The following is a 26,548-nucleotide window of genomic DNA, read 5'->3' on the forward strand; positions in this document are numbered from 1 at the left end:
TGCGGTGACCCAGAGCTGCTTGGCAGTTTTGTCTAGAGTATGTGGTTGTACCTCAGTATTCACTAGCCTTGTCTTAACTCCAAGATCAGGTTCAGTCAGAAGTAATCATCTTGCCTGCTTCTCTACAGAGGATGAAGACTTGGAACCCCACACACTTCCATACATTCTCCTCTCCCTATACACAGGCCAGCCTGCAGACCTTGTAGAGCTGCGTAAACCTTCACCTCCTCCGTAGAAAGGCAGGCACCAAGGGCCAGCTCACTCAGACTAGCCTAAGCCAGTCTGGCAGGTGCCCTTCCCTGGCAAGATGCCCAGGCCAAAGTCAAAGCCGGCTAGGCTCTGGGTGGGGCTTGTTTTGCACAGCTATTATACCAAAGCTATCCTTATATGGCAGGGAGAGGAGGGACACACTGCCTTAAAAGGCATCCTAGAGAAACTTCTCAGGTGGCATTTACTCCCCAACACTAGGCTGGAATCTAGAGGGTTTAGAAGAGAAAGAGTTGGCCAAACAGGACCTGGAGTTTCTTCCCAGCCCAAGTGCTCTGGGCAGATGGCTGTTTTGCCTGTCTATCTTCCACAGGGACAGCAGGAGGAGGTCTGAGTCAGTCTTAAGTCCGCAGCACTCTTATATCTGACAATTGGCTCTTGTGAAGGGATATCTCTTCAAGCCAAAACAAGGGCAGAGACAGAAGAAACTTCCCACCTTCTAGGTAGCGATGGGGTCCTTTGTCAATTAGGAATGGATGGTGATTTCTGTCTGGGAGGTGGATGCTGGGGATATCCCTGTGACCCAACGGAATAAAATCCTGGTCTGGTCTGTTGCCCTCTAAGCCCCACAGAAGGTGTTCTGGGCCTTGCTATTCCAAGGTTGTTTGGCAAGAACATGGCTGCTGTAAACACGCCCAGGTTTTCTAGGTCCCATCTGATCTGCAGTAAAAGACCTCTGAAAAGTAAGGTGCCAAAACTCCAGCTGGGCCTCTAAGCTGTAGAGTTAAAATGACTTCTTCCTAAAACTTAGACCTCCAAATACGCCAGGAAAAAAAGACAAGGATTTAAATATAGATATATAATTTTAATATTTAATTTAAAATAAAACCAAGGCTAAATTGCATTGGGAGAGAATCTCTGATTTGCAGAATATAGGGCTTTTAAAAAATCATAAAATTACAAGTCATTGGTGAAAACAGCCTTCTTCCCCAGCTTCTCTTCAGAACCTGCTTTGGAAGACAGGTGAATCATCCCTTGCTTCCTCCCCACCAGTGCTCGGCTCCCCCTCAAACCCAGAAGAGGAACACATTTTCCATTGCCCCTTCCCATCTCCACTAAGATCAGCTCCCAACCCCCGGTGAAACCCTGAATAGGGCCCAGGTCCTGAGAAAATGAAGGTCTCTTGGTTCCCTGTTGAGGCTTCTGAGATCTGGCCAGAGAAGCCACAGGAAGGCCCCAGAGACCGAGACTTTTGCTTTGGGAACTTGTACAGACAGTTGTCAGGGTCCCCACGTGCAGCCACCTAATAACCATAACCAGCGCCACAGAGGAGGGAGAGGACAAGACAGAAACCCTGAGCAGGACCAGGCCTCCACCACTTTCACAGCCCTACTGAAGTCTCTCTCCCAGGGCTCCTCAGCAGAGCAGCCGGTGGCCTTCTTGACCAGTCCCCGGGGAAGCAGGGCAGGTTGAGGGCTCCACTGGGGAAAGGCTGGTTTGGGAAGAGGTATGAATGTGCAGGTATAAAAGGCAAGAAGAGCATCCTTATCTCCCCACCCTGGCTAAGGCACTGAGAGGAAGAGAAGCAGGGAGGGAATGGTAAAGATGGAAGGGGAGGGGATGAAGGGTCCCTTGGACCTACTAGCTTGGAGAACACAAAAATGTAGGGACTGGAGCGGTAGGGGGACTATCACATGGGCCCCACGACTGTGCAGAGAGGCATCTGAGAAATGGGTAAAGCCACGCCCGCGTGTCTGTTACCTATGCTTCCACACCCAGCTTCAGTGGGAGGAAAACAGGTTGGAGGAATTGAGGGAGCAGAATAGCAGGGGGTATTTCCCTGAGCCAGAAGGTTAAGGACCAAAGAAATAAAGCTTTATACACATGGCAATTTCTATTCTTTCTGAGTCTCTCAGCCCCCCCTCAGTCTCTGTGCTGACCACCCTTCCACTCATCCCATCTCATGTCATGGAGATGAAAGGGGGTCAGCACCCAAAGGTAGGACTCAGTTAGCCTAATATACCCATTCCTCCAGTGGAAAGGCCAAGTCCCTCCTGCAGCTTCTTACTTTCTTCTTTATCACCGTGACTTAGACCCCTCCCTGTCTTGGGTCTGAATAATTGGGTCACCCATAGGAAAGAGGAATCCGAGGCAGACAGGGCAGCAAGGCAGAGCCTGTTTCTGGACTGTTTTAGACCAGGAGCTAACAGGAGCTGGTCTGAAGGTTGCTCTCTGTAAGCAGCGATGCAATGGATGAGGGGTCATAGACGCTGTCAAATTCTTCATCGGAGCTCAGCCCCTCGTGTTTGAGAGCTGACTCAGCAGCGGAACGGGAAGCTTTGCGCCTGAGTCAGAGAGAATACTGGTGAGGGAGGGGTAACAGACTGAGACAGCCACAATTTCACACTGAAACACTACTTCTAGGGACTAACGCTACTGAGAAGATCCCCGACTAACCAGAGGTCCAGGGACACGGTGTACAGGATGGGGCGGACACACTAACAAAACCAGACTAACTCCAGCAGGAACAAACGACTGCACAGTCCTGTCTCAGACATCCTGCTCCTTAGCTAGTTCAAGAGAGACCATTTCCTTTCTGCTCTACTCCCTCCAAGGAGGAAGGGGCTGAACGGCAGCCCATACCAGGCATCCTTCTCCAGGGATTTGATCCGCGCCTGGAGCTGTTCGTTGACCTCATGTTGCTCCTCCAGCTCACGTTGTGCCTTCTTCCTCAAGCCATCCAGCCGCTCAATTTCCTCTTCCGCTTCATCTACCTGCCGCTTCAAAGCCTTCACCCTCAGGCTTAGCTGGGCAGAACACCAAGTCCCAACATGAGAAAAGCATCCACTACTATAGACTGGGACCTCCCCTGTAACAACGGGAACAAGGGATAATTGCCCCAGGGAAAGTGTTATGACCATGGGCCTAGCTGCATAAGGTTATCTTAAGGATTAAATGAACTAATACGTGCATTAATTAGAAAGAGAAGCTAAGCTGGGCATGGAGGCACAAGCCTATATATAATCCTAGCACACAAGAGGCTGATGCAGGAAGACTGAATTCAAGGCCAGCCTAGGCTACATAGAGAGGGAAACCCTGTCCCAAAACACTGAAAAGAAGTATAAGAAACTAGTATCCAATACATACTCTAGCTAGGACTGCTCTAATCCTTCAGTCTGTTCTCCCTGCCCTTGTATAAGTAAAGGCTGTTTGGAAAACCGATGGGAGATACAGACCTGCCTTGGCCTTCAAGCAAACACATTATACGCTTGCCCGAGACCGCATGGCCCCTGGAGTGCATGTTCTTACCTGGTCTTTCTGGTCATTGACATGCTGTCGCTCATCATCAATCTGGATGGACAGTTCTTTAACTTTGCGCTCCAATTTTCGGTTGGTGGACTGCAAAACTGTTTTCTCCCTAGGAAGTGAGGTACAGGGGTGCCTCTGGCTGTCGCCATTTCTCAGGACACCTGTGTTTAGTCCCTTACTACCTCCAAGGACTTCTCTCTGTCATAAGCCCCACCAATATCCTGGGCAGGATTAAGGAAGAGCCAAAGAAGCAAGGAGACTGAGATCATTTATGTCTCAGGATTTCTGTAGCTCTCTCTGCTCTGTCTCAGGAGCAGAGGGCTAGGCATGACAGCCTGTAATCCCACCACTCTGGAGGCTGAGGCAGGAGGATCACTGTGAGTCTGAGGCCAGCCTGGACTACATAGTGAGTTCAAGATCAACCTGAACTACACATCAAGACACTGTCTCAAAAAAACAAAAACAAACAAAGGAACAAAGGAGCTCTCTGAAGATTGGGGCAGATTGGCGGAGGAGGTGGATCACTGGGGATGTAGGCTAGAAGGGTCTGTCTCCCCCTTCCTCCCTAGAGTCTCTCTCTGCTTCCTGTCTGCCACGCCAAGAGCCCGGAGGTGGGAAATGGAGGGAGCCCTGGAGGAGAAAAACACAAACGGAGGGAGGGAGGGAAGGACAGGTTCATATCACCTTTCTTCAGCTTGTAGACGCTCCTGCAACAACTGATTCTGGGACTCGAGCTGAGAGAGGCTGGCACTGGGCTTCTGGAAGCCTTCTGAGCTGGCCAACCGCGTCTTCAGGTCTTTGTTCTGAGAGGGACAGGAAGCTCCACACTTAGCAGTCCGGCTGGTCATCCTACCAACCTCTGGAGCCCCTCCCTAAGATCCCCTTCCCTTCACCTGTCTCTCCAAGGAGATTTTGTCGCACTCCAAATCCTGCCGAGCAGACCTCTCCTGCATGAGCTCAGTCCTCAACTGGTCCACCTAGCAGGGACACACAAGAGGCACAGACTTGGGGAGGGCCATCAATGAGCCAGCAGCCTGACCCAACTGGGCAGAGCCCAACTGGCCTCTGAACCCCAAAACCTCCAGAGTTCCAGGCAGTAAAGAAATCAGAGGCTGTTCAAAAGGAAGGAGCCACAGAACTGACACAGGGGTTCTTCCTCCCACCAGGAACCAGCATCCCTCCTATCCCAGAGCGGTCTCCACTCAGGGCAGAGCAGCCTAGGCTGTGATTTCTTCTTTCATTCAAATTCTTGGCTCCTTTCCATCTGAGGAAACCTGCCAATCCTTCCCAAGGCAGACAAAACCTTCGGTCAGAATGCCCCAGGTTAGCGAAGCAACGAGGGCGGAACTGTTTTGAGATGGCCGAGAGGTTGTGTGGTAGGAGGGCAGACACGATGAGTGGTGAAGATGAAGTTACCTGGTCCCGCCCACGATTCACCCGCTCTGTCAGCAGCTCCACAGTGTTCTTCTCTTCATCCAATTCAGTTTCCAGCCGAGAGACCTTCTCCTACAGCAGAAGGACAAATGGTTAACACTCCCCAAACGCTGGATGCAAGAATGCCAAACTCTGACCCAGACCGAGTTCCATTCTGGGAGAATTGTTTGTAAGTCCGATTTGCTGGTAAGTGGTTCATCAGCCTAACCGTAACCCTAAGCCGACAAAGGCATCTTATACAGTACACCTGTGAAAGTTTGCAGCTTGAAAGTTTGTAAGTCAGGGACTCGCTGTATTTGGAAAATGGAACAGTGGTCTTCTGCACCTGAATTCTGCACAGCAACAGCTGAAGTCCCCCTTTCAGAGTGAGCAGTAGTCTTCAACCTGCTGTATTTGAAAATAATAACAACAGTCACAGCAAACATACTGTGCTGTGTGCCACACACTTAAGTTTCAGAATAACCCTATGAGATAGACTGTCTTGTTTTCTTCTTCTCTTCATCCAATTCAGTTTCCAGCCCAGAGATCTACGGCAGAAGCTCAGCCTCTGTAGACTTCTCTCTCGTACCGCCAGGGTTCTGTTAGTCCTTGTCTCGGCCCAGAGCTACCAAGGAGCTAGCGCCCTCTGCTGATCAGGTGTGGCATCGGGAGAAGGGGCGGGGTATGCTCTGGTCAGGGCCGGAAGGCAAAGCCCAGGAGCCGTTTCTCACTGCAGAAGCGATTCCCTGATATGAAAACCCACGCATGGGGCTAAAGCGGAGGAGATTCTGAAACTGAAACCCCAGAGTACAGACTGGAGGAGTGAGTGCGCCTGCGGTACCAGCTACACGCTGTGAGGATGGACTCGGGACCTGTGGCGGTTTCTATCTAGAGGTTCCCCCAAAGCTTCCTGTGCCCGCAGGAGCAGCGTCTGGGAGACGGCTGGATCATGGGTGTGTGACACTCATCCCTGGGTTAGTTTACATGTGTGTCGGGAGCTGAAGCCTGGTCGGAGGAGGTGGGTCACTGGGGGTGTGGGCTAGAAGGCTCTGTCTCCCCCTTCCTCCCTGGAGTCTCTCTCTGCTTCCTGTCTGCCAGGCCAAGAGCTCTTTCCCTCTCCAGGCCCCTCCACCATGCTGCCCTGCCTTGGAGCCACCTGACTATGGACTGAAGCCTCTACAAACTGCAAGCCACAATACACCTTTCCTTCTTTAAACTGTGGTATTGTGTCTCAGCGATAAGAAAAGCAACTAACCCAGGACAGACTGCCTGGGTTTGAAAATCAGGTCTACTACACCCTAGAAGCAGACTCACAGGCAAATTACTTAATCTCCCTGTGCCTCTGTTTTCCTCCGAAGCACATCTGAAAAATGGAGATGGCCAGGCGTGGTGGTGCACATATGTAATCCCAGCACTTGAGAGGCTGAAGCTGGAGGATCACTAGGAGTTTAAGGCCAGCCTGGGCTACATAGTGAATTCAAGGGCAGCCTGAACTACATAGTAAGACCCTATCTCAAAAAACAAAACACAGAAGAAAACAAGACAATCTATCTCATAGGGTTATTCTGAAACTTAAGTGTGTGACTTTTGTTGTTATTATTTTCAAATACAGCAAGTTGAAGACTACTGCTTACTCTGAAAGGGGGACGTCAGTGCTCGGCTCCAGCCAGCTGTTGCTGTGCAGAATTCAGGTGCAGAAGACCAGTGTTCCATTTTCCAAATACAGCAAGTCTCTGACTTATAAACTTTCAAGCTGCAAACTTTCACAGGAGTATATACAGTGTATATAAGACTGTATAAGAGTCCTTTGTATATACATTGTATATAAGACTGTATAAGACTCCTTTGTCGGCTTAGGGTTACAGTTAGGCTGATGAACCACTTATCAGCAAATCTGACTTACAAACAATTCTCCCAGAATGGAACTCGTTTGTAAGTTAGGGACTCACTGTACAACATAAGCTAGAAATCCAAATTTTTAAGTGACTTCTACACATTTCTAAACACTGGCATTTGATTCAAAGTTGCTTGAAACAATAAAGACTGACAGGACCTATTAGGCATGGGTGCCAGTTTCAATCTGTGGCACAGAAACATATGTGGGCTTGGGCTGGTACAATCCCAGCACTCTAGTAGGCTGAGTCAGGAGGGTCGCAAGTTCAAGCCCAGCCCAGAGAATTTAGTAATTTAGCAAAACCCTGTCTCAAAAAATAAAAAAGGGCTGAGGATGTTGCTCAATATGAAGCTCCTGGATTCAATCCTAAAAGTAAGAGGAAAGATACTTGCAGCACCCTGTCGCTTCCCCCATAGAAGGCCTGGCTGTGCCCGGACCAGAACCCTCTCCTCTGGGCTCCTCCCCACAACATGTCCTGACCTCAAGGCTCTTCAGCTGCCTGGTCCTGTCATCCTGAGAGCGCTTCTTTGTCTCTGCCTCTTGCTCCAGTCCCTGCAGTCGCTGGGCCAGCAGCTCTTTGTCCAGCTGGGCTGTGTCTCGCTCAGCCTGGGAGGCCTGCAGGGCCTGCCGCAGCCTTTGGGTCTGCCAGAGGAAAAAGGATGAGTCCATCGCAGTGTGAGGTGGGCTTGAGGGGAGGAATATTTCATCACTCATAACCTTTAGAACTGCCAGCACAAACTAGGAATGGCAGTGCACACCTGTAATCCCAACACTTGGTAAGCTGAGGCAGGAGGACTGCCTTGAGTTTGAGGTCAGCCTGGGCTACATAGCAAGACTCTGTCTCCATTTAAAAAAAAAAAAATGCTGGCACAGGGTGATAGCATAAAGCAGATAGACTTCTCAGTCTTTTTAAAGTTATTTTAAACTTCTGTACATAAGTGGAATAACCTGAGGTTTTTATTTGTGTGTGTTTTCCTTCATTTTTGTTTTTGAGATGGGGTCTTACTGTGTTGCCCAAGCTGGTCTTAAACTCTTGGGTTCAAGAAATTCTCCTGTCTCAGCTTCCTGGGCCGCTAATTCACAGGCACATTTGCCACTGAGAGAATTTGCCACTGTACCTATTTGAGGATTTTTGACAAATACTAATCCTGGGTCCCATCCCTAAAGATTTTAATTGAAGTAATATATAACACAGCTTAGGCTTTGGGATTTAAAAAATCATCTCACCAGATGACTAATATGCAGCAGAATTGCAAAACCACTGCCCTACAGAGAATGTACCCCCTGTGTCTGTAGCTAAGGCAGACAACTCACCACCTTCTCCATTGCACATGACTATACCTAGACCTGGGCCAGGTTAAGAGAAAGGATCTTCAAGCCCAAAGACAGCGGATGGGTCCCACCTTCTTGCCCTGAAGGCTCCTACCTCATCCTGTAGGCGGCTCAGCCCCCCAGACGTCTTCTCAGCCTCACTGGCCCAGTCTTTAGCCTGGCGCTGAGCATCTGCCACCTCCCGCCGGGCCTTTTCCTTATACTCTTCCAGCTGGGTCTGGAGCTGCTGTAGGGCTTGTTTGGAGTCGTCCCCGATCTGCTCCAGCTAAAGCACAGACCAAAGAGCTGTCAGTACTGCACCGGTTAGACTGAAGTCTGTCCCTTCTCCAGGTCCAGCTCCCAAGACTCTCCCAAGAGCCTTCCTGTAGCCAAGGCAACTCGCCCTTGCTTTTGCCTGGGCCTAGGCACCTAGTTTAATAGTTGGAGGTTATATGCAGATACCTGGGTTCAAATCTTGGCTCGACCACTTAGTACTAGTAACCAGAGGCAAGTTACTTATCCTCTCATGCCTCAGTTCCCCATCTATAACGTGGGGTAACAACAGTACCAACACTGCAAGTTGTTTTGAGAACTGTTAGTTACTTATGTAAAGTACAACAGTGCCTGCTACAAAGTAAACCTTCAACAATCACATTTCAACAAGAGAGAATTTGCTGATTGAGATGCTATGAATTATAAACACAACCCAATTTTAGAAATGATAAAATACACAATTTTAAGAAGTGACAAATGGTAAAATGTACAATTTAGAACTGATGCAATATATTAAGTGTGTGGTCTTGTTTGGTAAAGATATTAGGAGAAGAATCTGATTAGCAAAAGAGGGATTTATTTTATCTCCCTTTTTCCTTCCCCGACTCCCAACTTAAAGCTGTACTAATGAGGGCTGGGCATGGGGCTCAGTGGCAAAGCACTTGCCTATCATGTACAAGTCCCTAGGTATAATCCCTAGCACACGCACGCGCGTACACACACACACATGCACGCACGCAAACTCTACTAATTAGGAGCTTTATGCTTAAGTCTTACAGACTTCTAAAGCAGAATCCCAGTAGATAGTCTCTAAAAATGAAACCATAAAGGAATGGGGTATGGGGGAAGGGAGGTAAGAAGTCCAGCACTTTTGGAAGATTTGGCCTTGTCCCTCCCAACCATGTACTTGAGGAGAACAGCAGGTTCTGGTATACCCCGGACCTGCCCCCCAAGCTTCTGTATGAGGTGGGCTTCTTCCTAAGGGCCCAGGACCACCCGTGCCCACCTCCTTGTTGAGTCGGTCCACAGTCCTGTCCAGCAAACGCTTCTGCTCCTCCAGCTCTGCCTTGCTCCGCCGCAGCACCTCCCGCTGCTTCCCCTCCTCCTCGAGGGCCCGGTTCAGAGCCTGCTGCTCCTGCCCCAGGCGCACCAGGCCCCGCTGGGCCTCGTCCAGCCTGACCTCCAGGGCGCGTTTGGCTGCTGCCAGGCTCCCCTCCTCCTCCTGCGCTGCATTCAGCGCCTCCTCAAGTCGCTGTTTCTCTGCCTGGGAGAAAGGGGAGGTTGAGGGGATGTTGGACTGGCAAGAGGCTTGAATCACTTGGAGGTACATAGATAGCAGAGAAGAAAAATAAGTATTTATGAAAAAAGCATGTAATGAAAACAGGCTCCGAGGAAGCAGCAAAGAGATCAAGACACAGAGACCAAGCAAAGGGAGACAGGAGAAAAAAATACCAGTGCAAAGTCTGAAACAGTCACACCAAAGCACACTCCAGGGAATAAATGCAAGGTTAACAGAGGACTTGGGAAGGCGAGACAGAAGCACACTACTGACAACATAAAACCTGGCTGCGTATTTAGCAAGGGAAGATTTGGTCAGGGTGGAGGGCACTGAAGGCCGGGAGGAAGCGATGCTGTGGGTAGAAGCACTGACCTCCAGCCGCTGCACCTTGTCCCGAAGTCGCGCCTCCACCGCTTCCCCACCCTCCGCCAGCCCGCGGGCCTCCTTCAGCTGCTGCTCCAGACCCAGGATGCGTCGGCGGAAGTCGTCATTTTCCTCCTGGGTCTCCCGAAGTGTGGTTTCCACTGCTGCCCGACGCTGCCCCAGCACTGAGGCCTCCTTCTCTGCTGCCAGCTTGGCCTGCGGGCAGTGAGAAGCAGCGGCTCAGACCGCACGGCCCAGGCCACGGAGCACACACACTCCCCAGAAAGCCAGCCCTCCGAGAGCCACCCAGGGCCCGGCCGAGGTGGGAGCAGAGAGGGAGCCCCGGCTGAGAGGCCTGGCCCTGTAACCAGGGTTGCTATCACCACCTACTGGCAAATCTTGCTGTGGCCACACACAAGCCCACAGAGTTGCTGGTACATACCCATCACAGGGAACCTTCCAGGCCCTCTGGCTCCTCTGCCCTCTAGACCCCTTGGCCTCCACTTCCTAATCCCTAGGCCCACTCCCCTTGCCTTGGAGGCCTCTTCACAGTCCAGTCGCAGCTGCTGGAGGGTCTTTTGTAGCTGGAGGTTCTGCTGTTCCAGCTCCAGACCTCGATCAGCCTCTACCCTCAGGACCGCCAGCTGCTTCTCCAACTCCCGGTCCCGGTGTCGCCCAGCCACCTCCTGGCTCTTCCGCTCTGCCTGCAGCTCCTTGAGCTCCTCCTGTGTCTGGCGCAACTCCTAGGACGAAAGGGGAATGGTGAAGGTTATCATGCTTTATATCTTGCAGCCTCATGCGCTCACAGGTGGGATTTTGGGGAGGTGATGATCATGGGGGTGAAATACTCAACAGTGCATTAGTCCACCAGGGAGTTTATAGCTAAATGTGATTGGGGCTGAAGCCTGGCTGGAGAAGGTGAGTCACTGGGGGTGCGACTGCCTCCTACCTTGATCCCTCTCTGCCTCCTGCAGCCATGCCAGGAGCTGTTTCTCTTCTCCATGCCCCTTGACCAGGCCGCCCTGCCTTAAAGGCAAGCGACTGTGGCCTGCAACCTCTATGCACTGAGCTACAATAAACTTTCCCTCCTTACAGCTGTGGGTATCGGGTATTACGTCTGCGCCACAAGAAAGAAACTAACAAAGGGACATGCAGAGCCAGATGGCGGTTCTACAATGTGAAGGGAAAGTAAAATAATGGGCCACTTTGGAAAGCAAGCTGTTTCTGAAAAAATTGAACATAAAACTTAAAATATGACCCAGCAATTCCACTCCAGAACTGAAAATGTATAGTTCACATAAAACTTGTATGCAAATGTTCACAGCAGCATTATTCATCATAGGCCACTGAGAAACGATCCAAATGCCCATCAGTTGATGAATGAGCAAAATATGGTACAATACTGTCAGAGGAGAGTGTCATTCATCCAAAAAAGGGATAAGATACTTGCTACTACATGGTTGAAACTTTTAGATAGTGGTTATGGTTTCCCAACTTTGTGAATAAACTAAAAAGCACTGTATACTTTAAAAGGAGAAACTGCCAAGCATCGTGACACACACCTGTAATCCCAGCACTTGGGAGGCTGAGGCAGCAGGATTGTTGCAAGTTTGAGGCCAACCTGGGCTACCTAGTGAGTGCAAGGCCAGCCTGAATTACATAGCAAGATTCTGTCCCAAAACAAACAAGCAAACGAATAAATAAGTGGAGGAATTTTATGGTATGTGAAATATAACCTCATTAAAATAAATGATGCAGGCCAGGCTTGGAGGGACATGGTTAGCTTCCCGTACTCAGGAAGCTAAGGCAACAGGATCACCGTAAGTTCAAGGCCAGTGTGAGCTATACAGTGAGTTCAAGGCCAGCCTGAACTACATAGTGAGACCCTGTCTCAAAAAAAAAAACAGGCCAGGGATGTCGCTCTGTGGCACAAGCCTGGCAAGTGCAAGGTCCTGAGTTCAATTCCCAGTACCACAAAAAAAAAAAAAAAAAAAAATGATGTGGAGAGAGAATAGATGAGCATATGGATAAAATAAGATCAGCATCTAAAAAATTAAAAACCAAAAAAATGGTACAATGAATACTGGTATATCTATACTTTCTCTTAAAAAGAAATTAAATATGAATTCTGGTTCTAATTCTTTAGTTATTACTCTGGAAATTCAAAAATAACCATAATTAGGCTGAAGAGCTATGTAACATGTAGTAAGTCTTCAGTATAAGATACTAACAAAACTAATTATAAAGAAAAAATAAAAGAGAGTATGATCTATGTTGGACTTGGCTAGTTTACTCTCATAATATATATTCTGGTTATTAGCTAAATACTTAATAAAATACATTTATTAGACAAGATAGACAAAACAGTACTCATTGCTTTTTAGTTTACCCAGGGTAATAAATCAACTGAGATAGCTCAGAGTTCTGTCCAAGTTCACTGTGTCAACTAATACAATTAACATTCTTCAGAGTATTCTTAATATTTCTTAACCTTAAAAGAACATAAAAAAAAGTTAAGAGTAATTTTCACTTCACTATTCTTTTGAATTTTTTTCAGAGAAAACAAAATTTTATATTATAAAACACTAAATTATAATCACCATAGTATATTTGGTTAATATTAATCTAATTATGTTTCTTCTCCATCAAAATGTTTTCTGTAATCTCAGGTTTTGTTTACCTGGAAAATAACGAGTTATAGCTATTTCTTTGTTCATTTAAAATGTAATTACAAATAGGCAATTTTATAGTAGAGGTGTTATAAAAAACTACGGAAACATGACATATCTCAGTGGCAGAAAACTCACGTGCCTGAAGCCCTGAGTTAAATCTCCAGTACCAGTACCAAAAGAAGAAAAAAAAAAAAAAAAATCAAGCATTGATTACTTGTTAACTGAGCACATGTCCAGGATGGTGAATCAAGGAAATGTAGAGCTAAAAAGATTTTCAGATGCCAGTTCCCTATAATGAAAAGATTTTCCAGGTTATCTAAACTATCCAAAAATGTTTCCCTTCTTATCCTTCATAAACTAAAAACTAAAAAGCAAGGCCAGGATCCTCTAGTTCCCCAGGTCCACCTGTGTACTAAACAGCCTTTGCACGTGGGTCAGCAGGCCCCAGAAACACCCGCATTCCAGCCCCTGCAATGATACTTATCATAAACCATAAACTAGATTCTAACCGTAAACATTCATTTCATTGTGTAGTTAACAGCCACCCCACCCCCCACCCCCCACCCCCATCACCAAAGACAGAGCTGCTTTTGCTGTACTGACCAAATTAGGTTTTTGAACCTGTAAAAATGACCCTGGCATTTCACAAATCCACCTACATTCTGCCATCCCTGAGGTCTCTTGGGATGCAGCCAGTAGCCTCTGGCTGTCATCAAGCTGGCACTCGGAGCCCTTCCCATTAGAGACCTCTACACTCATGAGGAGACGGACCCTGCTGTGCCAGAGAGAAGACTGCACACATGCACAGGGAGGCGGCCTCACTAATGCAGAGGCCCGTGTGGACAGTGAGGCAGGTAACCCACACCCCGGCCTGCCATTCTGCTCCCCATCTCCCAAGTACCTTCTTGAGCTCCTCAACCTGGCGAGTATCTCTAGTACCGGCTCGGGCATGCTCTAAATCCCTCTGTAAGATCTCCATCTTCTCCCCAAGCTCCTCTTCCATCTCTTCCTTCTCCATCCGCAGCTGCAGGAGTCTGAGCCCAGTGAGGAGAAATCAAGGGGAAAAGGAGCAGGGTCAAGCCTCCCATGGGAGAAGTCCGAAGGGTAATGAAACCCCCCGCCTGGATGGTCCGGACCACTGGACACCCACTCTCAGGAAGGGGATATGAAGAAGGGCAGTTTGGGAATGGGACAGTAAGAGCAAAGCATGGGCAGAAAAGCAGTGAGATGCAAGAGTTGTGGATAAATATTCCTGGAAGAGGTACAAGGTCCTTACTCCTGCTTGGTGGCTCGAAGCTCCTCCTTGTTCTTCTGGAACATGCTCTGCCAATGCCCTGTCTCCTCTGAGGTCTCCTCCAGCTCCCTCTGCAGCTCCCGTACCAGCGTAGACATCTTCTGCCTCTCAGCCTCCAATGCTACATGGTCCTAGGGGAGGGGAGGGGGATCAGGAGGCTCAGAGGGGAGAGCTCACTGCAAGACAGAGTGAGTCTGTGTCCACGGGAAGCTCAGGCCCACAGGGCAAGGCGGCACGTGTACCCCGACACCTTGGTGGGACCTGGTAAAGTATCAGCAGAGGGTTCTCTCTCCCCCACTCACAGCCCACCTCTGCCATCCACAGGAAGCCTCTCTAGTTACTCCTCCACTGGACTCTGGTCACATATCCTAACGGTACTTCTGGCCTGCACTCCTAGCTTCTGTCCTTATAAGTTTCTTGCCCAAGGTCTCCCTACATCTCACATGCTTTTGTTTTTGTTTTGTTTTGATTTTTTGTCTTTTTTTGAGACAGGGTCTCACTCTGCAGTTCAGGCTGGCCTTGAGCTCACTTTGTGGCCCAGGCTGGTCTCAAACTTGCAAGGATCCTCCTGCCTCAGCCTCCCAAGTGCTGGGATTACAGGCGTGCGCCACCATGCCCGGCCCTACATCTCACATGTGACCTTTAGGGACAGTTCCTGGGGCAACTACCAAAAGCCCACATCTGCAAACTCTCCAGGCAGCCCCCTGCCCTTAGCACCTTCTCCTCCCAGCCCCCGCTCATCACATGCCTGGGTTGCATCCTGCATGCTCCGGCGGAGCTGCTCCATGTCCTGCTGGCACTGCTGCCGCACATGCTCCACCTCCTGGTCACGGGAGGCCACCTCCTCCTTCAAGGCCCCCTTCAGGGCTGTCAACTCCCGCTCCCGCAGCCTCAGCTGCTCTTCCACCCGCTGTTTTCCCTCTAAAACCTCTTCCAGAAGCTCCCGGGTCTCCAACAGATCCTGAGGAAAGGGAAGGGAGAAGCGCAGGAGTCACTGTATTAGAATCCATCATTCGTTCATTTAGTCAAAAAGTATCTACAGAGCACCTTGGATTAGCAACAGTACCAGATGCTCTCACCCACCAGGATGCTTAGTTAAAAGAATGGAAATCTCCATTCTGGGCTCTAGTCTAGCCAGCTTAGGGTCAGCCTGAAAGCACATTAAGTGGGACCCCTAACAAGCTGGCTGCTCCCTACACTTTGGGGAAACCGTGGATGGGCAGACTTGAGGGTGCTCAAGGCGGGCGTGCAGAGCCCGTCTCCCTACCTTCACGAGTGCCTCGTTTGCAGGCTCAGAACCCTGGCCCTGTTTCAGTTTGTTCTGCAGCTCCATCACCTGGCTCTCCAGCCCATGCCGTAGCCTTTCCCCCTGTTCCACAAGGAGCTTCATGTTCTGCAGCCTGATAATAACAGGTAACATTATAGAACACGGTATGCCGGGCAGTTTTCTAAACATTTCGCTAATTCATTTAAGCCTCCTTCAGGTGTTTCTCAAATCTGGCATGTTTGTTCTGTTTGTTTTTGTTTTGAAGTGCAGAGGCTAGGACCCCGGCCTTGTGCATGCTTGCAAGCACTCTACCACTGAGCTACACGGCCAGCCTATGGTCACTAATGAGGCTCTTCTAACCGCCGTACTTAGTGCTGCAACCTGCTCCCCAACACGCTGGCCTCTGGATCTGCCTGAACCTGCTCTACCGCTACCTTCTCACACGACATAAATTTACTCACATACTATGTTTGCTTACTGTCTGTTCCCTCTCACCAGAAACTAAGCTTCTCGAACTGGGTGTGGTGGTGCTCACCAGTAATCCCAGCACTCTGGAAGGCTGAGGCAGGAGCATGGCAAGTTTGAGTCCAGCCTGGACAACTGACCAACTTCCTGAGACTCCCATCTCAAAATAAAAAGTGAAAACAGCACCGGGTATGAAACTCAGTGTGAAGGCCCTAGATTCAATCTCTAGTACAGAGAAAAAAAAGATAAAGAGAAGAAACTAAGCTTCTGGCCTGTATCTGCATGGTTCACTGATATATCTGAAGACCTGAGATCAGTGCCTGTCACTGGGAAAACATCTGCTCAGTGGAAGAGTAACTCTTCACAACAACCCTTTGAGGTAGGCCCATTTCACAGACTAAGGACCTGAGGCACAGAGGCAAACCCAGGTGACCTAACTCCAAATGTACACCATCATCATTACTGATAGACAGTGGAGGAGAAAGGTCGCATGTTTAAATCACCCTTACTGCTTCTGCTTCTGGGGATTATACTCATACATATTAACTCATTTAAACCCTCTGTGTTTGCTCAAATCTATATTGTTTTTGTTTGGAGGGGCAGAGAACAGAAACCACAAGTGCTCTACCATTGCGCTACACTGCAGGCCTCTCCTGACTACTTTATTTAATACTGCAACCCCAGGGGCTGCCGCCAGCAGGCCCCTAGGCAGGGCACATGTGCACTCACTCCTTGGTGCTCTGCTGGGCCTCGCCCTTCTTCCTCTCCAGCAGCTCCTGCAGTCGGCTGCACTCCTCCACTTTCTCCTCCAGCTGCCGCTCCAGCCCTACTCGGGAAGGCTCCAGTTTCTGTCCCTTCTGCAAAAGGGAAGAGTAGAGCAGACAGAGGGTAGGGAAAGACTCTCAGAAAGATGCAGAATAATGAGCATGTGCCAGGTATGGTGGTACATGCCTATAATTCCAGTACTTGGGAGGCTGAGGCAGGAAGACTCCTATTTCAAGCTCAGCCTGGGCAACTCAACATCTTAGTGAGACCTCGTCTCAAAATAAAAAGTGAAGAGGATACGACTTAGTGTGAAGGCCCTCAGCTCAATCCCCAGTACCACAAAAAATAAAAATCAAAAAGTGCTGAGGGATGGTAGCTCAGTGTGAAAGTCTTCCATCCAATCTCCAGTAACAAAAACAACAAAAATGACTTGAGGCACAGATGACTTGAATAATTTTCTCAAGCCTTACATAGCCAGTAAGGGGTAGAGCCAGGATGAGGAAGGAAATGGAATGCAAAGTGGTTGGATCCCTCATGTGCTCTGCCTCCCTAGGCTCCAGAGGACCCCAAAGTTCTGGCTGGAACAAGGAGCGCACATGCTGTCTCTTGTCTCACAGGACCCGTGAGTGCTGGCTCAATTGCCAAAAGGGCCAGGCGGGGCCGCCTCCAGGCTAAGGGCCTCCCTTGTGGTTCTTCGTGCCTCTCGAATCTCTCTTCTCACCTTTACCTCTTCATCCAGCTTTTTCTGTAGCTCCTCCACTTTTCGGGTGAGCTCACCCTGCCCTCCCAGGGCCTTGGTAGAACCAGGAGAAACCATCTGCCAGAGAAATGAGGGGACCACAGGGGAGGAAGGTGGGAGTCAGTCCACATCCAGGCCCTGGACACGTGAAGGCCCTAACCTGAGCCAGGGAGGACTACTCACCACAAGAGGCTGCATCTGCTCCAGCACCAAACTAACCTTCCTCCTCACTGAGGCCTCACTTTCTGAGCTTCTGGAGGGAAAAGGACAGACACAAAGATGAGCAGAAGAGAGTGGTCACAGAGACAAGGAAATGGGGAGGGAGACGGGGAACTAGGCCAGATGAACAGAAAGGAAGTGCAGGCCTCCAGGGAGGGGTGAGCCCCACTCACCCCTCCCTTAGGATGCCATAGATGGTGGCCTTCAAGTGGTCCACACTGCCTACTGGGGCGGCCTCTTGCTGGTCTCGGAGAAGGTCTGGAGTTGACTTCAACTGTGGGGGAAAAGAAGTAAAAGGAGAAGGGGTAGGGGAAGAGGAAGAAACGGGAGAGAGAAAAGATTAGTCCAGAAGTGTGTTTGGGGTTCCAGAGAAGAGGCAGCAGCTGGGAGACATGGCGCTCCAATTGTGCTGAACCATACTGCTGATGCCTACGCCACAGGCCTCGGGGAAGCCAAGCAGGACACGCTGTGCTGTTGTAAACCATGTTTTCCTCAATAAGCAGGTCTCAACCAGCTACGCGGTACGTCACAAGTCATTTGTCACTAATGACAATGGGTGTGCTACGGTTTATAAATGACTTACTTTTAGAATGGATATATGTTTATCTCAAAGTAAACTCACTCCCCCACTTACTTGTGTTCCTGAGTGGAAGAGAAAGGAGTGAAATTCTGGCAAGAGCACCAGGGAACTGTTCCTATCCTCTATGCATGCCTTACGGTTTTTCTTTTGTGTGTGTGTGTGTGTGTGTGTGTATGTGTGTGTGTGTGTGTGTGTATCTTTTTGAGACAGGGTCTCGCTATACAGTTTGAGCTGGCCTTGAGCTCAATTTGTAGCCCAGGCTGGTCTTGAACTCACAACGATCCTCCTGCCTCAGCCTCCCAAGTGCTGGAATTACAGGTGTGCATGACCACGCCCGGCCCTACGCCTGCCTTATGAAAGCTACAGACCTAGCAAATCACATTTCCTGTCACTAAGGAATGGCTAGTGACTGAAACAACGACAAATAATTCTCTGTGCTTTTGACCAGTAATTTTAGTGCCGTTTTCGTTTTCTTTTCTTTTCTTGGTTTTTGTTTCGTTTTGTTTTTTGAGACAGGGTCTCGCTTGTGTTTTGCAACCCCCAGGCTGGCCTCAAACTCAGGGTAATCCTCCTGCCTCAGCCTCCCGAGTGCTGGGATTACAGGTATGCACCACTATGGCTGGCTTTTTTTTTTTTTTTAATTTTAGTTCCATTTTCATTAGTATTTTACTCAAGGAAGTACCTCATGAATATGAATATCATCTATTTGGTGGATGAATGGATACAGTGGAGAACAAGAGGTACAGGCTTTGTGGCCAGGGTGATTTGGATTAGCACTGCGTCCCAGGACCGGGGCCAGGGCTGTGAGAGGGCTGGGGTGTGAAGTGGGCCGGGGTTGGGTCTGACCTGCAGCAAGGTGGGATCCTGCGCTCTCTCCTGTAGCTCCTCAAAACTCTGAAGCACCCAGTCCTGCGTCTGCCGGGAACGGGAAAAGCCAGTGAAAGGGCTCTGGCTCTGGGATGACTGTTTTGCGCTGTCCACATGGCTATCATACTTGGTGCTCGGGGCCCAGTGGCCGGAGGACTGGCGCTCCTGCTCCTCCAGGTTGTCCTGGGGGAGCCGGCTGTCCAGGCTCTGGCTCCTCTTGCGCTGTTCACGGGGCAGTGTCCGAGTGCGGCGGCCAGTCCGGCCTCGGGCCTGGCCCCTCACCTGCTTATCAAACTTGTTGATGAGGGAGTCCACTGAAGACAAAGGAGCAGTGTCGATGGTGCTGCCTGGGGATGCCTCTTGGGGCGCTAGCTCCAACAAGCTGGTGCTCCTGTTGCTGGGACCCATAGGTGCAGGGCCTGCCAGCGAGGCCTGCGACTGGGAACGCAGCAGTCTTCCTTGCCAGCGGGCCCCAGGCTCCTCGTCCGAGGTGCTGCCCTGGGAGGGGGCAGCAAATTCCTTGGCCTGAGCGTAGGGGTTCTCAGGGAATTCTGAATCAGAGCTGGGAGTTCCTGGGGCCCCTCGGTTGTTGGTCCCCTTGATTTGGACCCCAAAGGAGTCCCCCCCTTTCTCTCCACTGTTAAGCACCACGAAGGGCTGTCCAGCGATGCCCTGTACACGCACGGCCACCCCGTAGGTATTGGCTCTGGCATCTTTAGCCGGACGTCGCCCCCCACGGCGTAGAGTGCCCATCTCGGCACCACCCTCTGCCTCTGTGATGAAGCGAATCTGCACTCCGTGGTCTACAGGGCCCCGGGGCTCCATGGCAGACGCCTGCTCCATGGGTGGGAGGGGTCCTAGAAGACAGAGAGAAAGCTCAAGTCAAGACCCAGAAACCTCTAGCTTCCCAGCTTTGGTGGGGCTGACTGACCTGTCCGTTCCTTCTACAGCCAACAGTGGTTCTCATACTCTTTTTTTCCCCCCTTAACTATTCTTGTGATTTTTAAAAATTTTTTTTTTTTTTTTGTTTTTTTTTTTTTTTTTTTTCCAGTACCAGGAATCGAACTCAAGACCTTGCACTTGCCAGGCAGGCGCTGTGCTGCTGAGCTAAATCCCTAGCCCCTAAAATTTTTTTATTTCTATTAGTACATTTGCAGTATATAATGGTCACATTCCTCATGTGGAGTTCATATATATATACACAACACATCTTAATCTTTCCTACATCCCCTTTCATTTTTCTCTTTTGTCTTTTTTGAGATGGGGTCTCATTATGCAGTTCAAGCTGGCCTTTAACTCACTTTGTAGCCCAGGCTGGCCTCAAACTCACAGCGATCCTCCTGCCTCAGCCTCCCAATGCTGAGATTACAGGTGTGCGCCACCATGCCTGGCTCCTTTTAATTTTTCTTTCTCCCTTTTTCTCACACTTTATCTAAGCAGCAGAAACAAGGATGTGGGACCCTACTCCCAGTTTCTGATTCAGTAGGTGTCATGATTTGTGTCTAGATGCACCCCCCCAAAGCCTCATGCTGTCATGGAGTGGGCTTCTAGAGTTTATGATAGATTTATGGTCCAATGCTGGGATTATGGATGTGAGTGCTACACCCGCCCTGGGGCAGGTAGCTTGCATACAATATAAGGGAGGGAAAAAGGCTGCTTGCCTTTCCTCCCTTTTTGCTCTTGTTGCTTTTGCTATTTTCCACTGCCATGAATTGCTGCCCTCTGCCACGTGCCACTCTGCCTGGGAGCCAAGTATGGACTGAAACCTCTATAAACTGTGAGCTAAATAAACTCTTCCTTTCTTAATTTTGGGTGTCGGGTATTTTGTCTCAGCAATGAGAGAGAAGTAACCAAGACAGTAGGTACACAACTGGAGAGAATTTGCATTTCTAACAAGCTCTCCCTGCTGGTCCAGAGATAACACACTTTGAAACCCACTGACTTAAAAGAATCCATTTACTCTGACATAACCCTGGGGAGCTTGGCTTGTGTGAAGGAGTTTAGTAATTCTGCTTGATACTCCTGCACACTGTACACATATACCACCATGTGCCTCCTTCTGCCCCAGTAGAGGCAAACCCTAAGGCCTGCCTATCCTCCAGACTGCCTTTACAATATACAAGACCTCAAAATTGTGGTATTCCCACACCCCATTTCTAGAAAGACAAACACACACACACAAAACTAATAGCAGTAAGGTTAGGCACAGAGACAAGATCTAATCCCTGGAAAAATAGAAAAGAATGGGTTTTCTATCTTCCTCTCCCTTTTGATTCCAGGACCACTTAAGTATATTACCTATTTAAGAGAAGATGTAGGGCTGGAGATGTCGGTCAGGTTAGAGTGCCGCCTAGCATGTATGAGAGCCTAGGTTCTAGCTCTAGCATCATTAAAAACAAATAAAACAAAACAGACTTTCAGTAAGGTTTTCAGTGTGCCAGGCCATGGGGCACCGGCTGATCCGACCCAGGGGCCAGGGCCAAGGCCATCCGCAGGTCAGCTCCCTGGTCCACATTGCCCAAGCGTGGAGTCAGCAAGTGGAATGTGTTTCAGGTATGCTCTGGCTCCTGGGACTTAGGGGAGAGGTTCTGTTCTAAGCAAATAAAAAAATCCAGCTTCCCTACTCCTGCTGGTTTCCACCACAGCCTAGCACCAAAGTGGAGGAGGAGCCCGTAATGTGACAGACAGAAAAACAAACATACCCAACTCAGCCTCCGCATGGAGTTCTGGGCCAAGGAAACTTGGCAAGGAGCCCTCTCTCAGAGACTGGAGAAGGGCTAGGAAGCCTGGAAACCATGGTGAGATGCAGAAGAGTGGAAGTGATAGGAGGGGCTGGGCTCCAGGTGAGAAAGGGAAACAAGAAGAAGAGCATTCTGTTTTGGTTTGGTTTTTTTGAAACAGGGTCTTGCTATGTAGCCCAGGTTGGCCTCCAACTCCAGGGGATCCTTGATCCTCCTGCCTCAGCCTCCAAAGTACTGGGTAACAGGCATGTCACCAGACCCAGAAGGGAGAGCAATCTTAGCATTCCCAGCTTGTCCCCTCTAGAGAAAGGAACAGGGAGGGAGACCCTTTATTGGGAATGGCTCTGCACTAAGAAAATTGTGAAAGCAATGCATCCCTCCCCCGCCAGGAGAGCCCAAATAAACTTTTACCACAGAACTTTTTTTCTTCTTGGTACTGGGGATTAAACCCAGGGCCTTTGCACTGAGCTACATCCTCTGTCCTTTTTGATTTGAGATAGGGTCTCGTTAAATTAATAAATTGCCCAAACTAGGCTGAAACTACAATCTTCCTGTTTCAGACTGTAGGGAGCTGCGATTACAGGCATGTGCCACCACACTCAGCTCTTTGCACAGACTCTTAAAACGTTTGTGAAGGTAGAAGGGTAAAGTAGATCTTCAAAATACTTACCTGGTAGGAAAGGCACTAGATTAGAGTACGGATCTAGCTTGGAATATCCTAGTTCTGCTCTTCACCTCATGTGTAGAACCTTGAGCAAATCATAATTTCTCTGAGCCTCAGCTTCCTCATCAATAGAACGGGTACAATGATACTTCACAAGATAGTTAACTGTGAGAATTAAACAATAAATAATTACAAAGTGTATACAACTTAAAATGTCATTAATAAACTGAGTATAATAGCATCCAGTTATTTAGCTATTCAGCTATTCAGGAAGTTGAGATAGGAGGATTATAAACTGGAGACCATAATAAAGGTTGGGGATATAGCTCAGTAGTAGAGCACCCCTGGATTGGATCCCAAGTACAGCAAAAAAAGAAAGAGATCACTGGGCATGATGGCTCTCGCCTGTAACTCCAGCACTTGGGAGGCTGAGGCAGGAAGATCACCTGGAGTTGGAACCAACTTGGGCTATATAGTGAGTTCAAGGCCAGCCTGAACTACATAGCTAGACCCTGTCTCCAAAGAATAAAAAGAAATCAATTTGTATTCTTAAAATGTGTGCACTTTTATTATATTTAGGTTCCACTTTAATAAAGGATGGGGACATGATAAGATGCTAAACATGAAAGCCCTATCATAATCTGATGCCCAGTGTCACATGTGCTACTCTTTTCCACAGAAATGTCCTGGCCCACCGGGTTCACAGGAGGATGGCACTTCCTCAGAGAAGCACTGCAGCACATGTTAGAACCTTTACAGTTATCCTTTAGTGGGTTTGTCTCGGTTTATACATTTATTGGGCTGATTATTTGTTTCCTGTCCCCCTCCCCTACTAGAGCAAAACTGAAGTGGACAAAGATCATGGCAATAAGCTGACCCCAGTGCCTGGCCGATGAGAGATGGGAATAAATGTGTTAAAGATGGCATCCTGGACCAACGCAGATTTGCACACAGGGGCAAGGAAGATTTAGCCAAGGATCCCTCCCAGCTATTTCTCTTTTGCCCTAAGTAGCAGGACTCTTCTTGGTCTGTGCTCCTTGTCATGATGTTAGAACCAATGTGCCTAGACTGCCAGCTCTCCAAAGTCAAATGATTTATTCATGCTGCAGCTCTACCCTGTCAGAACATCTACAGATCTTCCAGATCCAGGTCAAAGAGTTCCCGCTTAGACCCAGCAAAGTGCTCAGGCGCTTGGGAGAGAGGGCCAAGATGTACACAGCTGGTATCTAGCGCTTTCCCAGTCTCAGGGACTCTGCAGCTTCAATCAGCTTCAGTCCCAGGACATGCGGGTCAGGGGTTAGGAGGGTTGAGGAATCTTTAGGGTGGGTCAGAAAGCAGATCTCTAAATGATTCAACAAGGAAAATCCGAAACCTACCCGCCTTCGGTTACAGAGGACAGCTGGGCGGGGCCGAGGGAGCAGGGCAGCTCCAAGGTCTTGCGTAAGCCCCAGGCAGGTAAACAGTGATCAGGTGCCAGGCAACCCCCGAGTCCTAGGCCTGCACTCTCACCAGACAGATGCCTGACCCTGCTAAGTCCAGGGCTCTTCTCAACAACTGCGTCGTGGGAGGAGACCAGGACATAAGTTAATTCAGCTTTATCTGTCTGCCTCTGCCATTCCTGCCTTCAAAGAGGGGAAAGGCACTCTACTACACCTGTACCAGACCGCCACCTCTCCCTGAGTTATTCATTAGCTTGCCCTGCCCCAATTCTATCACCTCTGACCCACCCATATGTATCTGGCTTCCAACAAGGAGTGTTCCTGGACTCCTAGTAGGAAGTGAGGATGGGGTGGTTTCCGCTGCGTGAAGGAAGGATTGATACACACAAGGCCAGGCAAGTTGCTAAGTTCTAAATAACTGGCACATTTAGAAAATGAAATAACTAGAAAAATACAGATTAGAACCCCCTTGGTGATAATGAGGAAAACAAATGGTCAAAATAGAATAGGACAGCTCAGTGACCTTGAACACTATGTTCCCTTTTTCTCATAAAATTGAAGAGATAAGGTTTCTAGTCGGGTGTGGTGGTGCCTTGCTTATGATTCCAGGACTCTGGGAGGCAGAGGCAAGAGGATGGCAAATTCCAGCCCAGCCCGAGCAACTTAGCAAGACTCTGTCTCAAAATAAAAAATTGTAAAAAGAGTTAGGGATGTAACTCAGTGCAAAGGCCCTGGGTCCAATCTCCAATATTGCCAAAAAGAGTTCCAAATAGAACACTCCCCCATGTGGACTCCAGCCTAGATCTACAGAAAAAGCAGAAACCTGAGAGCCAAGCTAGAGCTGCTCAGCCGGTGGAGGGAATAAAAGAATGAACTAGGCCCCTGCAAACTGGCTTGACTGGTTTGAGGCAGGGGAAAAGGGAGGGCCAGGGAGAGGACAGTGGCAGCTTGGAAAACAAACCAGAGAAATTCCACGCCAGAGGAGGCAGAGGGGCAAGACCAAGAGCTGTGGCTTGGTCCACCGTGGATGCCAGACCAAGGCTCTGAGGAGGGGGTAGAAGGCAGAGAGGAAAGGGGCAAGAGGAGCAGATGCACCAAGAATCAGGCGAGTGACAGGCGAGCCACAGGCCAGCGCTTGACAGTAAGACTTTGTTTCCCTCCACCACTCCCTCTCAAGTTCTCAAAGTTGCATTCTTGATCCCACAATTACCTTGGCCACCTCCCTGGCACGAAGTGATCCTCCCCTCCCACAAGGCAGTGGCAGGCAGGCCAGCCTAGAAACAGCAGGAAGCATCTAGGAAGCCAGAATCCTCTCGGAGTAAGGCAGATCTCTGCCTTAGCAAGCCCCCAGAGCCAGACCCCTACATCCAAATATCCAGGATGAAAGAACTGGTGCTGTGGGCACGTGTAGGCAGCTTGGCTACAGACACAGCGGTTGCTAATTATTTCCCAATTACTACAACCTTCCTCAGGCAGGGCATCAAAGGGGCCAAGCTAAGCTGGCTCTGGTTCCACAGCTGCCTAAGGCAAGGAAATCCACCTCAGAAATTCTGTCTGAACCCAATGTGCACCTCTCATCTGACCTGGGGACTTGGAGGTGTAATCCCCCTAGTCTCCCAGTCTTCCGGGGAGTCCTGCCTATTTCCTGCACCACTGGTGCCTACTGCCAGTCTGACAGCCATCATGGGTCAGGAGTCAGGGATGCCTGGTAAGCTTTCAGGGAGTTATGAGGATTCCAGGAGACATCGAGGAAGTTGGTTGGGCTCCCAAACCTCACCCAGTGGCCCCATCTAAACCCTAAGAAGAAAGTACGTGGGGCTGGGGGAAGGGTTGAAATGAAAGAGGTCTCCTGCTAAGTATTTCTAGAATTTTGTAGCCCCGGGGATCTACACTTCCTCATATCCCTCCCCTGGAGCGCTCTCGCTTCTAAGGGGAAGAAGGAAAAAAGATTCTCGCCAGCAAAAATGCAAAGGAAGGCAAACACTGAAAGCCTTAAATAGTTTCACACCACTCCGAGATGAGGGTGCCCTCTTATTCCGCCCTTCGGTGTCTCCACTGGCTACTGCCTTCACCTGCAGATGAAAAGGATGGAGAAGGGCTCCCCACCTCAGAGCCATCTCCGAGCTAGAAGGGAGGTGTCAGTGGCCGGTTCCTGCCGGCGGCCAGTGGTGGGGGGCAGGAGCCTCGGGAAAAGAGCACCTGCGGTGGCTCCCTCTTACGCCTCCGAATCTCTGGTAGCAGCTGCCTTGACCCAACTGGGAATAACTCTTCCCCCACCATCCTGGGCTCTAAGAGAAATTCTGCTCCCAGGGCTGGCGTGACCTCCAGATATATCCTGGCCCTGAAACGCCTTCATGCTCTGGGAATAGCCTTAGCCTCAGCTGCCCGTCGCCCGGCACCTCCTCGGCCACCTGCTTGAGACACCTTAGCGTGCGGACCAGCTCTTAACCAGTTCCGCCGCCCGGCCCTGACCTCCCCTTCCCCGCCCCAACACGGCACCTGTGCCCTGAAGGGGGTAGCTCTGACTGCCGCACCCCTGCCCCCCCGGGGTGCACCTGAGGGCCTTCCTACCCCTCAGGTGCCCTTGCCTCTGGCCCCGTCCACTCACCGCAGCTAGGATCGGAGCTCCAGGCTCGCGCTCTGGGGTGAGGCAGAGCTGCACGCGCGGATCCCGGCCCTGCCCTCAGTTCCACCGCTCTCGTTCCCCTTTCCCCCTCCCACCAACCTGTTACTCCCCGGCGGAGCTCCACCTCCATTGGCGGTCACAGCCCTCCCCGCCCTCTCAGA

At 49.7% G+C, this 26,548-nt stretch overlaps 1 protein-coding gene across 4 annotated transcripts; it reads right to left on the reverse strand.

The window, feature by feature from the left end:
• Positions 1-1,065: 1,065 nt before the first annotated feature.
• Cgn (cingulin) lies at positions 1,066-26,474 on the reverse strand. 4 transcript variants are annotated; one of them, XM_005414571.2, is made up of 23 exons: positions 26,370-26,474; positions 23,699-23,876; positions 22,329-22,487; positions 18,897-19,774; positions 17,644-17,744; positions 17,435-17,504; positions 17,234-17,329; positions 16,477-16,604; positions 15,283-15,415; positions 14,764-14,976; positions 13,998-14,146; positions 13,623-13,755; positions 10,583-10,792; positions 10,059-10,265; positions 9,414-9,671; positions 8,250-8,420; positions 7,304-7,465; positions 4,933-5,022; positions 4,410-4,493; positions 4,201-4,319; positions 3,517-3,625; positions 2,851-3,014; positions 1,066-2,552 (listed from the first exon to the last, which is right to left on the reverse strand). In XM_005414571.2, exons 4-23 carry the CDS (start codon positions 19,758-19,760, stop codon positions 2,411-2,413), a joined length of 3,603 nt encoding a protein of 1,200 aa, XP_005414628.1. In that variant the 5' UTR covers positions 19,761-19,774; positions 22,329-22,487; positions 23,699-23,876; positions 26,370-26,474; the 3' UTR covers positions 1,066-2,410. The 4 variants fall into 4 exon arrangements, with proteins under 4 accessions (XP_005414628.1, XP_013365412.1, XP_013365410.1 ...); XM_013509958.1 differs by lacking the exon at positions 23,699-23,876 and having other exon boundaries at positions 17,240-17,329; XM_013509956.1 differs by lacking the exon at positions 23,699-23,876.
• Between the last annotated feature and the right edge of the window lie 74 nt (positions 26,475-26,548).

This window comes from Chinchilla lanigera, unplaced genomic scaffold (genome assembly GCF_000276665.1).
Source record: "Chinchilla lanigera isolate Chin_1 unplaced genomic scaffold, ChiLan1.0 scaffold00188, whole genome shotgun sequence".
NCBI classification, from domain to species: domain Eukaryota; kingdom Metazoa; phylum Chordata; class Mammalia; order Rodentia; family Chinchillidae; genus Chinchilla; species Chinchilla lanigera.